The following is a 12112-nucleotide window of genomic DNA, read 5'->3' as shown; positions in this document are numbered from 1 at the left end:
AGCCCCCGGCCCTGGGCGCACGGCGCCTGATGGCAGCTCTAAGGGGCACTGCGCAGCCCCCGGCCCTGGGCGCACGGCGCCTGATGGCAGCTCTAAGGGGCACTGCGCAGCCCCCGGCCCTGGGCGCACGGCGCCTGATGGCAGCTCTAAGGGGCACTGCGCAGCTCCCGGCCCTGGGCGCAGGGCGCCTGATGGCAGCTCTAAGGGGCACTGCGCAGCCCCCGGCCCTGGGCACAGGGCGCCTGATGGCAGCTCTAAGGGGCACTGTGCAGCCCCCGGCCCTGAGCACACGGCGCCTGATGGCAGCTCTAAGGGGCACTGCGCAGCCCCCGGCCCTGGGCGCACGGCGCCTGACGGCAGCTCTAAGGGGCACTGCGCAGCCCCCGGCCCTGAGCGCACGGCGCCTGATGGCAGCTCTAAGAGGCACTGCGCAGCCCCCGGCCCTGAGCGCACGGCGCCTGACGGCAGCTCTAAGGGGCACTGCGCAGCCCCCGGCCCTGAGCGCACGGCGCCTGACGGCAGCTCTAAGGGGCACTGCGCAGCCCCCGGCCCTGGGCACACGGCGCCTGACGGCAGCTCTAAGGGGCACTGCGCAGCCCCCGGCCCTGAGCGCACGGCGCCTGACGGCAGCTCTAAGGGGCACTGCGCAGCCCCCGGCCCTGAGCGCACGGCGCCTGACGGCAGCTCTAAGGGGCACTGCGCAGCCCCCGGCCCTGAGCGCACGGCGCCTGATGGCAGCTCTAAGGGGCACTGCGCAGCCCCCGGCCCTGGGCGCACGGCGCCTGATGGCAGCTCTAAGGGGCACTGCGCAGCCCCCGGCCCTGGGCGCACGGCGCCTGATGGCAGCTCTAAGGGGCACTGTGCAGAGTGCCTATGGCAGGAGTGGGCATGTCAGGTTCTGTGGTCTGCAAGCTGCAGCAGGTCAGCTTAAGTGATCATGATGGTCCCTTCTGAACTTAAAATCTATGAGAGATTCTCTTGAGACAAACTCACTTTCCTTTTATATTCTGAGGTATGAGAATTAATCTTTTTTTTTCTAGTTAATGTTTTTCGTATTAGGGAGAACCAGTAGCTTCAACTCTTTAGTAGAGCTTGAAGCAACATTTCTATTGTTGGAAGCTAGATTTCAATTCACACTTGGGAGCTGTGGGTTTAAAATATGATATGCCGAAGAGTCAGGACAACAGTCAAAAATGACCATGAATGAACGGCAAATGCTGCAACTTGTGCAGGCTACTTTGGAGGGTTGGAACAGTTTTGTGAGTGCTAAAAGGGGTGTTAATTAGTGGTTCAATGGCCTGGGGCATTTTTGTAAAGTTTCATAGCATTTTAAACACTACATGTCAGCAACTGCATGCTTTAGAAAGCATACATCTGCCCAATTCAATTATTTAAAACAAGTGCCGGTGCACAAGAGTCTACAAAGTTATACATATCTAAAAAACATAAAGACACAAACTCCTATATTAAAAGACCATTAAGAATACTAAGTCAAGCACTCAAAAGTTAGGGTGAGGTAATAGCAGGTAACAGGTAATACCAGAATTAAGGCTGCCCATGCAACTTCAATTGGGCCCCTTATGAACCACTCTTTGATTTAATGACTGCATACTGGTCCTCCCCGGCCCACAGAGTCTGGTTTTCTGAATTCTAGTGCAAGTGGCCAAATCAAGGTTTCATCTGAGTTTTCTAACTACAGTTAATGTGAACCAATAACATAGACCATGTCTACACTCTCATCACAGGATGTGATTGCTTTAATCTAGCTAGGTCACCAGTAGTAGGGAAGATATGGCAGCAGGTGGACTAGCTCCTTGAGTACTTGCCCAGGATTCTGAGTGGCTTTTACCACTTGCTGCAGCTCTAAGGGGGCCCCCTGCAGCCCGGCCCAGGGCGCCTGATGGCAGCTCTAAGGGGCACTGCGCAGCCCCCGGCCCTGAGCACACGGCGCCTGATGGCAGCTCTAAGGGGCACTGTGCAGCCCCCGGCCCTGAGCACACGGCGCCTGATGGCAGCTCTAAGGGGCACTGAGCAGCCCCCGGCCCTGAGCACACGGCGCCTGATGGCAGCTCTAAGGGGCACTGCGCAGCCCCCGGCCCTGAGCACACGGCGCCTGATGGCAGCTCTAAGGGGCACTGTGCAGCCCCCGGCCCTGGGCGCACGGCGCCTGATGGCAGCTCTAAGGGGCACTGCGCAGCCCCCGGCCCTGGGCGCACGGCGCCTGATGGCAGCTCTAAGGGGCACTGCGCAGCCCCTGGCCCTGAGCGCACGGCGCCTGACGGCAGCTCTAAGGGGCACTGCGCAGCCCCCGGCCCTGAGCGCACGGCGCCTGATGGCAGCTCTAAGGGGCACTGCGCAGCCCCTGGCCCTGAGCGCACGGCGCCTGATGGCAGCTCTAAGGGGCACTGCGCAGCCCCCGGCCCTGAGCGCACGGCGCCTGACGGCAGCTCTAAGGGGCACTGCGCAGCCCCCGGCCCTGAGCACACGGCGCCTGATGGCAGCTCTAAGGGGCACTGCGCAGCCCCCGGCCCTGAGCGCACGGCGCCTGATGGCAGCTCTAAGGGGCACTGCGCAGCCCCCGGCCCTGAGCACACGGCGCCTGATGGCAGCTCTAAGGGGCACTGCGCAGCCCCCGGCCCTGAGCACACGGCGCCTGATGGCAGCTCTAAGGGGCACTGCGCAGCCCCCGGCCCTGAGCACACGGCGCCTGATGGCAGCTCTAAGGGGCACTGCGCAGCCCCTGGCCCTGAGCACACGGCGCCTGACGGCAGCTCTAAGGGGCACTGCGCAGCCCCCGGCCCTGAGCACACGGCGCCTGACGGCAGCTCTAAGGGGCACTGCGCAGCCCCCGGCCCTGAGCACACGGCGCCTGATGGCAGCTCTAAGGGGCACTGCGCAGCCCCCGGCCCTGAGCACACGGCGCCTGATGGCAGCTCTAAGGGGCACTGCGCGACCCCCGGCCCTGGGCGCACGGCGCCTGATGGCAGCTCTAAGGGGCACTGCGCAGCCCCCGGCCCTGGGCGCACGGCGCCTGATGGCAGCTCTAAGGGGCACTGCGCAGCCCCCGGCCCTGAGCACACGGCGCCTGATGGCAGCTCTAAGGGGCACTGCGCGACCCCCGGCCCTGGGCGCACGGCGCCTGATGGCAGCTCTAAGGGGCACTGCGCAGCCCCCGGCCCTGAGCGCACGGCGCCTGATGGCAGCTCTAAGGGGCACTGCGCAGCCCCCGGCCCTGAGCGCACGGCGCCTGATGGCAGCTCTAAGAGGCACTGCGCAGCCCCCGGCCCTGAGCGCACGGCGCCTGATGGCAGCTCTAAGGGGCACTGCGCAGCCCCCGGCCCTGGGCGCACGGCGCCTGATGGCAGCTCTAAGGGGCACTGCGCAGCCCCCGGCCCTGGGCGCACGGCGCCTGATGGCAGCTCTAAGGGGCACTGCGCAGCCCCCGGCCCTGGGCGCACGGCGCCTGATGGCAGCTCTAAGGGGCACTGCGCAGCCCCCGGCCCTGGGCGCACGGCGCCTGATGGCAGCTCTAAGGGGCCCTTGTCTCTTTGGGTGAGTTCTCTGCAGCTACAGAGAGGGACAAAAGGGAGAAAGGAAAAAACCCAAATTCCTTTGTCCCAGTTTGAAAGTCCCACCTACATTCCTACTGGTCACTCTACCTGGCTAGGTGTAGTTAACCCCTTAATCCCCAGGCTGCTGGCTAACCCTTATAATCATGACAACGTCCTCATTCAAATGTGTAGAGCGAATGGTTCTCAGGGAAAGAGGCTGCTTTTTAATAGTTCTGCTTGCCTTCACTTAACACTATTTTGTTGTCATAATTCAGGGCAATTGCACCTCGATTCCCACTCCATGGTCCAGTCCAAGGCACCCACCCTGAGACTTCCAGTTCCCCACCTGCTGCAACCCTAGGGTGAAAATCTGTGTCTCTCCTTTCTGTATGGGGCTTTGCCAGCCTGCACAGTTCCCTGCCTTCACTGTGTATTTGCCAAGAACACTGGTTACTTTTCTCTTCAGGGATGGTTAACAGGTTTAATTGCCCCAGTTTAAGTACCACATTGTTCCTTATACAGAAACTTACTTTATTCTTAGGGGCTGTGTCTACACTGGGCCACTTATTCCGGAAAATCAGCCGCTTATCCGGAATAAGCTGCGAGCTGTCTACACTGGCCCCTTGAATTTCCGGAAAAGCAAAAAAGGGCTTTTCCGGAAAAGCAGCCTGCCAATGTAGACGCTCCTTTTCTGGAAAAACTGAAAACGGAATAGTATTCAGTTTTAAGCATTTCCGGAAATTCATGCCAGTGTAGACACAGCTCAGGAGTCTTAACCTGGGCCCTCAACAAGTGGGGACACAAAATTAGAAACTTTTTGCCCAAAGTCCCCAAGGGTGTCTGTGGCAGAAGAAGTTCTCTTATGTCTCAGCCTACAAGGCCATCCTTTCTCCATGTGCACAATATTGCCATGTCCACTATACAGCCCCCATATTTCATTCGCTTCCTGAACTGTACAGTAAGTGAGGCTGGACACTTACGGAAAAGATTTCAGAACTCATTCTAGCTAACGAGAGACAACCTGAGAAACACGTGAGTGAGAGCAGAGGGGTTCTCTTCTTAGAAAGGGGAACCACAACAGCCTTAGAATGGGTCCTGATTGCAGACTCTGCTGTACAGATGCCATCACCTTTCTATAGTTGCATAAACTTCTGCTCCACATACACAGGGCTCTGCCCCTTCAGCTGAAGCTAGAGTGTTGTTCGCTGTCACCTATGGATGGACAGAGGAAACATTCTCATTCACTGCCACTGAAGTCAATAGCAAGAAATTCCTGTTGACTTAAGCAGGACTGGGCCCAAAGCAATCCACAATAAAAATCTGCACTAAAACTATGCTTAGTTACAAGCAATCTTCTTCAAATCTATCCAGCACATACATTTTCAAGGAACCTTTACTCTGTGGAATAGTTACAGGAACTGGAACAAGCCACTAGGTGACAAAGAAACATCAGAGATATGTTGAAATATTTCTGTAATCTAAAATGTCAGATTGCTTAATTGAGACAAGCTGATAAGTGAGAGAAGAGACCTTGGAAAACACTGAGGCTGTGTCTAGACTGGCGAGTTTAGCTGCTTTTGCGGAAAAACTTACCAGCTGTCTACACTGGCCGCTTGAATTTCCACAAGAACACTGACTTCCTACTGTCTGAAATCAGTGCTTCTTGCGGAAATACTATGCTGCTCCCGTTCGGGCAAAAGTCCTTTTGCGCAAAGCTTTTGCGCAAAAGAGCCAGTGTAGACAGCTCAGATTTGTTTTGCGCAAAAAAGCCCCGATCACAAAAATGGCGATCGGGGCCTTTTTGCGGAAAAGCTCATCTAGATTGTCACGGACGCTTTTCCACAAAAAGTGCTTTTGTGGAAAAGCGTCCATGCCAATCTAGATGCTCTTTTCCACAAATGCTTTTAACGGAAAACTTTTCCGTTAAAAGCATTTGCAGAAAATCATGCCAGTCTAGACATAGCCTGAGGCTTTAATAAATATGGAGGGTCTCATGATTGAGTTTGAGAGTGTGACATATTGCTGTCAGTGTTCCCCACCTCGCCAACAGAGCTCACAAAGTCGATATGAGAGGCAGGGAGGAGGTGGCTATTTGATTGATGCACGGATGGTTAATTGGAAGAATTGTGTTTACTTTGCTGTACAATCAAAATCAAGGAGAGACGTCTATGTAACAAAGGTGCTGTGGGTTTTATATTTCTACAGCATAACAGCAACAGCAGCAAGCATAGGTGCAGCAGGAATCCCCCAATCAGGACTTGTTACAATGGTCATTGTTCTGACTTCTGTTGGCCTTCCCACTGATGACATCACACTGATTATTGCAGTAGACTGGGCTTTGTAAGTATTTTTTCCATATACTACATTCATAGAACTGGCTGGCAATGCTTCTACTAATGCAGCCCAATATGCCGTTAGCCTTCTTGGCAACAGGGGCACCCTGTTGACTCAAATCCAACTTCTTGTTTATTGTAATCCCCAGGTTCTTTTCTTTTTAGTCTGACCCAAGTATTCTGACTGTACTAATGTAGTTACAGTAGGTCTAATGGCCGTGACCATAGTCTAAGGGGATACACAAAAAGGCTTGGAACCAGGAACTCTGCATTATATTTTGGTCAGTGCCATAGACTTCTTCTGACATGCTGAGGAAATATCTAAAGCACAGTTTTCTTAAGTAGCTAGTGACTTATGGAGGCCAATATTTTTGGATGCCCAGCTTGAGCCTGGTTTTCAAAAGTTCCATGGACTTTAATTGGGATCATGGGGGTTCATCCTGATGAAAGTCAGGCCCCAGGCTCCGTGCCCAATTTTATGAATATAGCTGATGTATCTGTTTGATGCAGGCTGTAATCCATTTGGTGATGGGTTTTCCAGATCTTTCCTAGAGCTGCCAAATAGAACAACGATGAATTCTTCCTTAAAATTTTCTGAGCCATGTAGGTACATTTGCAAGACTCATCTGAGGCTGAGAACTTGCCAGATTCTCTTCTTCCTGGGGTGGGGGCACCAGGAACTAGAAAAAGAAAATTCCTTAGTTTGAGTGGGAAGGAGAAAAACTAGGAGTACAAGAGCATGAACATTTGTGTGGAACAAAGATGGGCAGGAACGCTGGTTCCTTTCTTCATCAGAAATGCCTCCTTAACTGTGAGAACTGGAGACCAAAGTAGAACAAGGGTCTGAGGGAGGGATCACCTACCCTCTGAATACCAAATTAAAAACATAAAGGGCTACCAGAAACCTGATGGTGGGGGTGAAGAGAGAAAAGACGAATATCCTAAGAAATTGGGATGTTAGGCCTATAAATGACCAAGAGCAGAAGCATAAACTTTTAGGAAACTGGGTGCTAAGTTGTAACCCCTCAGTAAACTGGAAGTAATGTTCACTGGAAATTTGGTTGTTCTAGCTGAGATCCCCTTCCAATACACCATGCCGAGGAAGGACCATGATAGCATGCAAAGGAGGGACTCCTATTGTGAGATTGATCAGGCATCTATTCATAGGTTCTTGCTCTTTCAGGTGCACTGTTACTGACCATACAGACACCAACACTGAGAGCTCTTGGGTCTGGATGTACCTTTAGCCCAGGAAGGAGGTGTAGGTAGATAGGCTCAACACCTTCCCACTGTCAGGATGTCTCAGCTCATCGAGCTATGTCTTTTTGCTGCCATACTGGGATGTGAGGAAGAGAGGACCCTAGGGAGGGCTGCCTTTTTAATTCCTTTGCATAACATGATGAGTATATCTCCATAAAAGGTAGCTGGAGGAATACAGAAACCAGACAGAAGTTCCACAGAATAGCCACATGTGAGCAAGAGCCGCAATTGCGAGGTGTTTACTGTAACAAGTATACCAATAGCTGCGGTGCCTTTCCTTTCAATGTGAATGGGTCCATGGTTCTGCTGATCAGCTAAGTCAAAAATGTCATCCTGTGGAAGCATCTTATGACCTAAGAGCAGCCACTTGACTATTTATGTGGTTTGTGTTTACAGGGTTTTCTTCAACACCAGATTCACTCAAATAGAAGTGAAACAGTATTGGGTTCAGATAGTGCTGCGTGTGGTGATCAACACATTTTCCCCATGTCTTGCAGAGATCTAAACGCACCAGTCTGACTGGTTTAAAATATGTTTCCACCAACGTTCTTTCCCCTCCTAATCACAGTGCTGTAGCACGCCCGGCATGTGTGTGTCAGTTGCAGTGCGGAGATATACGCTCTTTCTCAGTTTGTGTGGACTCTACCACCAACACAGATAACATCACATCTTTGGGTCCCTCCAGACTGCATCCACTGGTTTAATTGCGGGAAGACCTTCAACAGAAATGATGTTGATATGACTGTCTCAGGGGGTTATGGGTCTGGGGTACAATCCAGACCACTGAGGGGTTGTGTCACCACTTGCCCTACAGCCATGGTTTCCCTACAGAGCTTTGCTGCTGTAGCTCCTTGTCTGGATCACTCACAACCAACCTTCCAGAATGCAGGTCACACCCTGAGTATTTGCATGCTGCACAGCCCCACCCCAGAACCTGCACTCCCGCAGGAATGGTGCTGACCAGCAGAGTGACCCTAACCCACTCCCAGTCCCAAATCTTCCCAAAATTGTACATATGAAGTGGCCATCCCTTTCCTGGACAGCTAAGAGAAACAATAGTTAGTTTGTTCCTATAAAGACACAAGAACACATCACTGTTTATTAACCTAATGGGTAAATGCACCCTTCTCTGTAAACACTACTGTGAGCTAGCTTATAGTAAACCAAACCAAATTCATTAACAAGTAACAATTAACCTAATTGCCTAGTGTAGACCAGACCTAAATCAAATTAAGTCCACTTTATTCCTGAATGAGAACATGCACACAGGTGTTTAATGCAGTTTAACTAATTCACTTTAAACCCTTATCTTTAGTTAATTCAGTTTAATTTTCCTGACTATGTAGTTAAGACTTCAGATATCTTCTTATTGTTTGGGTATATACATACCATAATCAGGTCATCTCTTAGTCTCCTCTATGATACAGTCTTCAAAATCTCTTCCTTAGGTCATCTCCACACTACATAAATTATGTCAAATTACATTGGTATACAGCAGCCACAATTATATCACTTGTGCAAAATATGCTCCTTGCGTCGGCACATATCCTCACCAGGCTCAATTGTATCAATGCAGAGGGCAGTGCATCATGGGTAGGTATTCTACTGTGCAACTCACCATCTAGTGCAGGGTGTTTTGGGAAGTTTATGCAATGCCTCATGAAGCTGAAATGAGTTGCATGGGGTGACTGGAAACATGGAACCAACTTCCCATTATGAAGTGTTCTCCATCCCGTAATTTATCTGCATCACATAATATTTCACACCTCTTGTCAAAACCCTTATAAACCCATGCATCCCTCTGTGACGGGGTGTTCCCTCCCTGCACTGAGAGCAGGAGGGGGTTAAACCAGCCCTGAGGGCTGAGAAGGCTCCACCCACTGAACCTTACTGGGCATGCCCGAGCTGCTCTGTTATAAAAGACAGCAGCCCAGCTCAGTTGGGGCTGGTGGCAGAAGATGTGTTTTGCCAGCTCCAGGCACACCACAGAGACTGTCCAAACCAGTCAGGCTAGGGGCCAGACGTGTCTAGAGACCTCACTGGTCCCAGACCCCAGCAGAAGCAGCCAGAGCCCAGACAAAGAAGGGAAGATGGTAATTCATCGGTGAACAGAGATACTTGAAGCAGGAAGCAGCCAAGGGACAGTGATGGATACAGGGTGAACTGACGCCAAAGCGTCAGTGTTGCAGCTAGAATGTTCCCCGCTGACTCAGTGGCTAGAGAAAGCCACTAATAGGACCCTGGGCTGGAGTGGAAGGGCCTGGACTCCCCTGCCGTGGGGTGCAAACACTCCCACTACCTCCCATCCCTTGAGGGGGGACGGCATCACCCCACGAGTAGGAGGAAGTTATTAACTGGTACTATTGAAGTGTATTGCTCTGTAACCAGGAGCATGTTACAGGCTGTGTCCGGTGGGTCACGGGGAGGGAATTTATTGTCCGGGACCATTGAAGGCACTGCTCCGTGAATCTGGACAAGTTATAGACTGTGGACATGGAGTCACACTACCCCAAGAGCTACCCCAAAGCAACCCTCTGATCTCCTCTGCCCCCGGGGGAAGTAGCAGCAACAGAAACAGTGAAGTCCAGGCCTGCAGTAGTGAAGAAAAAAGGGGCCAGGTAGACCCCCCAAGAACATGGAAGGGGAGGTTCTCCCCCTTCCCCTGCCCAGGGGCAGGGCAGCAGAGGCCCACTCCCACCCCCACATCTAGCACACTCAACAGCTAGCTGAGGTGAAGGGGTGCGGGGAGGAAGCTACCTGCAAACAAAGCAGGTCAAGAGCAGAGGGGGCCTGGCTCAGAATGTGGGTGTAGCCGAGACCTGCCAGCCACAACAACAGTAGCCCCCCCCCAACACTCCTCCCAAAAGGAAGAGAGGAGAGGTGCAGGGGGAGGAGGATGTACGATATCTTGAATGCAGGGAACTGCAGGGCTACGTCTACACTGGCATGATCTTGCTCAAGTACTCTTTTGTGGAAGAGTTCTTGTGCAAAAACTTTTCCAGAAGAGAGTGTCTACACTGGCATGTGTGTTTGCGCAAGAGATGTGCTTTTCATAGAATCATAGAATCATAGAATTATAGGACTGGAAGGGACCTCGAGAGGTCATCGAGTCCAGCCCCCCGCCCTCAAGGCAGGACCAAGCTCCGTCTACACCATCCCTGACAGATGTCTATCTAACCTGTTCTTAAATATCTCCAGAGAGGGAGATTCCACCACCTCCCTTGGCAATTTATTCCAATATTTGACCACCCTGACAGTTAGGAATTTTTTCCTAATGTCCAATCTAAACCTCCCCTGCTGCACTTTAAGCCCATTACTCCTTGTCCTGTCCTCAGAAACCAAGAGGAACAAATTTTCTCCTTCCTCCTTGTGACAGACACCCTTTTAGATATTTGAAAACCGCTATCACGTCCCCCCTTAATCTTCTTTTTTCCAAACTAAACAAGCCCAGTTCATGAAGCCTGGCTTCATAGGTCATGTTCTCTAGACCTTTAATCATTCTTGTCGCTTTTCTCTGTACCCTTTCCAATTTCTCCACATCTTTCTTGAAATGTGGCGCCCAGAACTGGACACAGTACTCCAGCTGAGGCCTAACTAGTGCAGAGTAGAGCGGCAGAATGACTTCACGAATTTTGCTTACAACACACCTGTTGATACAACCTAGAATCATATTTGCTTTTTTTGCAACTGCATCACACTGTTGACTCATATTGAACTTGTGGTCCACTATGACCCCTCGATCCCTTTCCGCCATGCTCCTTCCTAGACAGTCGCTTCCCATCTTGTATGTATGGAACTGATTGTTCCTTCCTAAGTGGAGCACTTTGCACAAGAGCATCCATGGCAGTGTAGACGCTCTCTTACACAAGAAAGCTCTGATGGCCATTTTAGCCATAGGGCTTTCTTGCACAAGAAATTCATGTTGCCTGTCTACACTGGCCTCTTGCGCAAGAACAGTTGCACAAAAGGGCTTATTCCTGAGTGGGAGCATCAGAGTTCTGGCGCAAGAAGCACTGATTTCATACATTACAATGTCAGTTTGCTTGTGCAAGAACTCATGGCCAGTGTAGACAGGCAGCAAGTTAATGCGCAAAAGCGGCCGCCAATGTAGACACAGCCCCGGAGTTTAGAGAAGGACAGGTACATGGGGGCTGTGTCTACATTGGCATCCTTTTCCGTAAAAGGGATGCTAATGAGACACTTCAGAATTGCAAATTCCACGGGGGATTTAAATATCCCCCGCAGCATTTGCATGAACATGGCTGCTGCTTTTTTCCGGCTCGGGGTTTTGCCGGAGAAAAGCTCAAGTAGGAATAAGGGATCTTCCGCAAAAGGGCTTATTTTCCGCAAGATCGCGTCTAGACTGGAGCTTTTCTCTGGCAAAACCCCGAGCCGGAAAAAAGCAGCAGCCATGTTCATGCAAATGCCGCGGGAGATATTTAAATCCCCTGCGGAATTTGCAATTCTGACTGGTCTCATTAGCATCCCTTTTCCGGAAAGGGGTGCCAATGTAGACACAGCCGGGGAGTTGGGTGAGTGGATCCTGTTCCCTGAATAGGCTGCTAGAGACTGCTGCTCAGCAATCAGAATAGGTGGGCACCTGAGACTTATTAAGAGCCAGCCTGCAGCAGCAGCCTAATGGAACACCTGCCTCCAGTCAAGGCCTGCTGGCCCACTATAAAAGACTTCCCCTCAGGTACGGCAGGAGGAAGGAGAAGAGGGATAGACTGGAAAGCGTGACCAGGAACAGCTAACAGGAGAGTTTGGAGAGGGCGTTCTCCAGGTAAATGAGGAGTAAAAACAGGACTCTTGTGGTAAGTGGCTGTCTGGAGTGTGTGTTTGTGTGGGGGGGAGTTATTTGCAGTGTGCTGAGCTTGTGTTTGTCTGGATTGTTTGTTTGAAGGAGCTTCTAAAAGGTTTGAAATCTAGAAGCCTCTGTTAATTGGCTGAGCCTCAGTCGGGGGAGGG

At 51.7% G+C, this 12112-nt stretch overlaps 1 protein-coding gene across 1 annotated transcript in view; it reads left to right on the top strand.

Moving 5' to 3' along the window:
• Window positions 1-12112, top strand: part of LOC102445895 (excitatory amino acid transporter 5-like) — a 65296-nt gene that overhangs the window by 44576 nt on the left and 8608 nt on the right. Inside the window, exon 9 of the mRNA XM_006122442.5 lies at window positions 5757-5891. Within this exon, the coding sequence (XP_006122504.3) occupies window positions 5757-5891 (135 nt within the window). The remainder of the gene's footprint in view (window positions 1-5756; window positions 5892-12112) is intronic.

The sequence above is a fragment of the Pelodiscus sinensis genome, chromosome 32 (genome assembly GCF_052426305.1).
Source record: "Pelodiscus sinensis isolate ZL-2025 chromosome 32, ASM5242630v1, whole genome shotgun sequence".
NCBI lineage: Eukaryota > Metazoa > Chordata > Testudines > Trionychidae > Pelodiscus > Pelodiscus sinensis.
The sequence above is the reverse complement of the archived record's forward strand: the minus strand, read 5'-3'. Positions and strand labels throughout refer to the sequence as shown.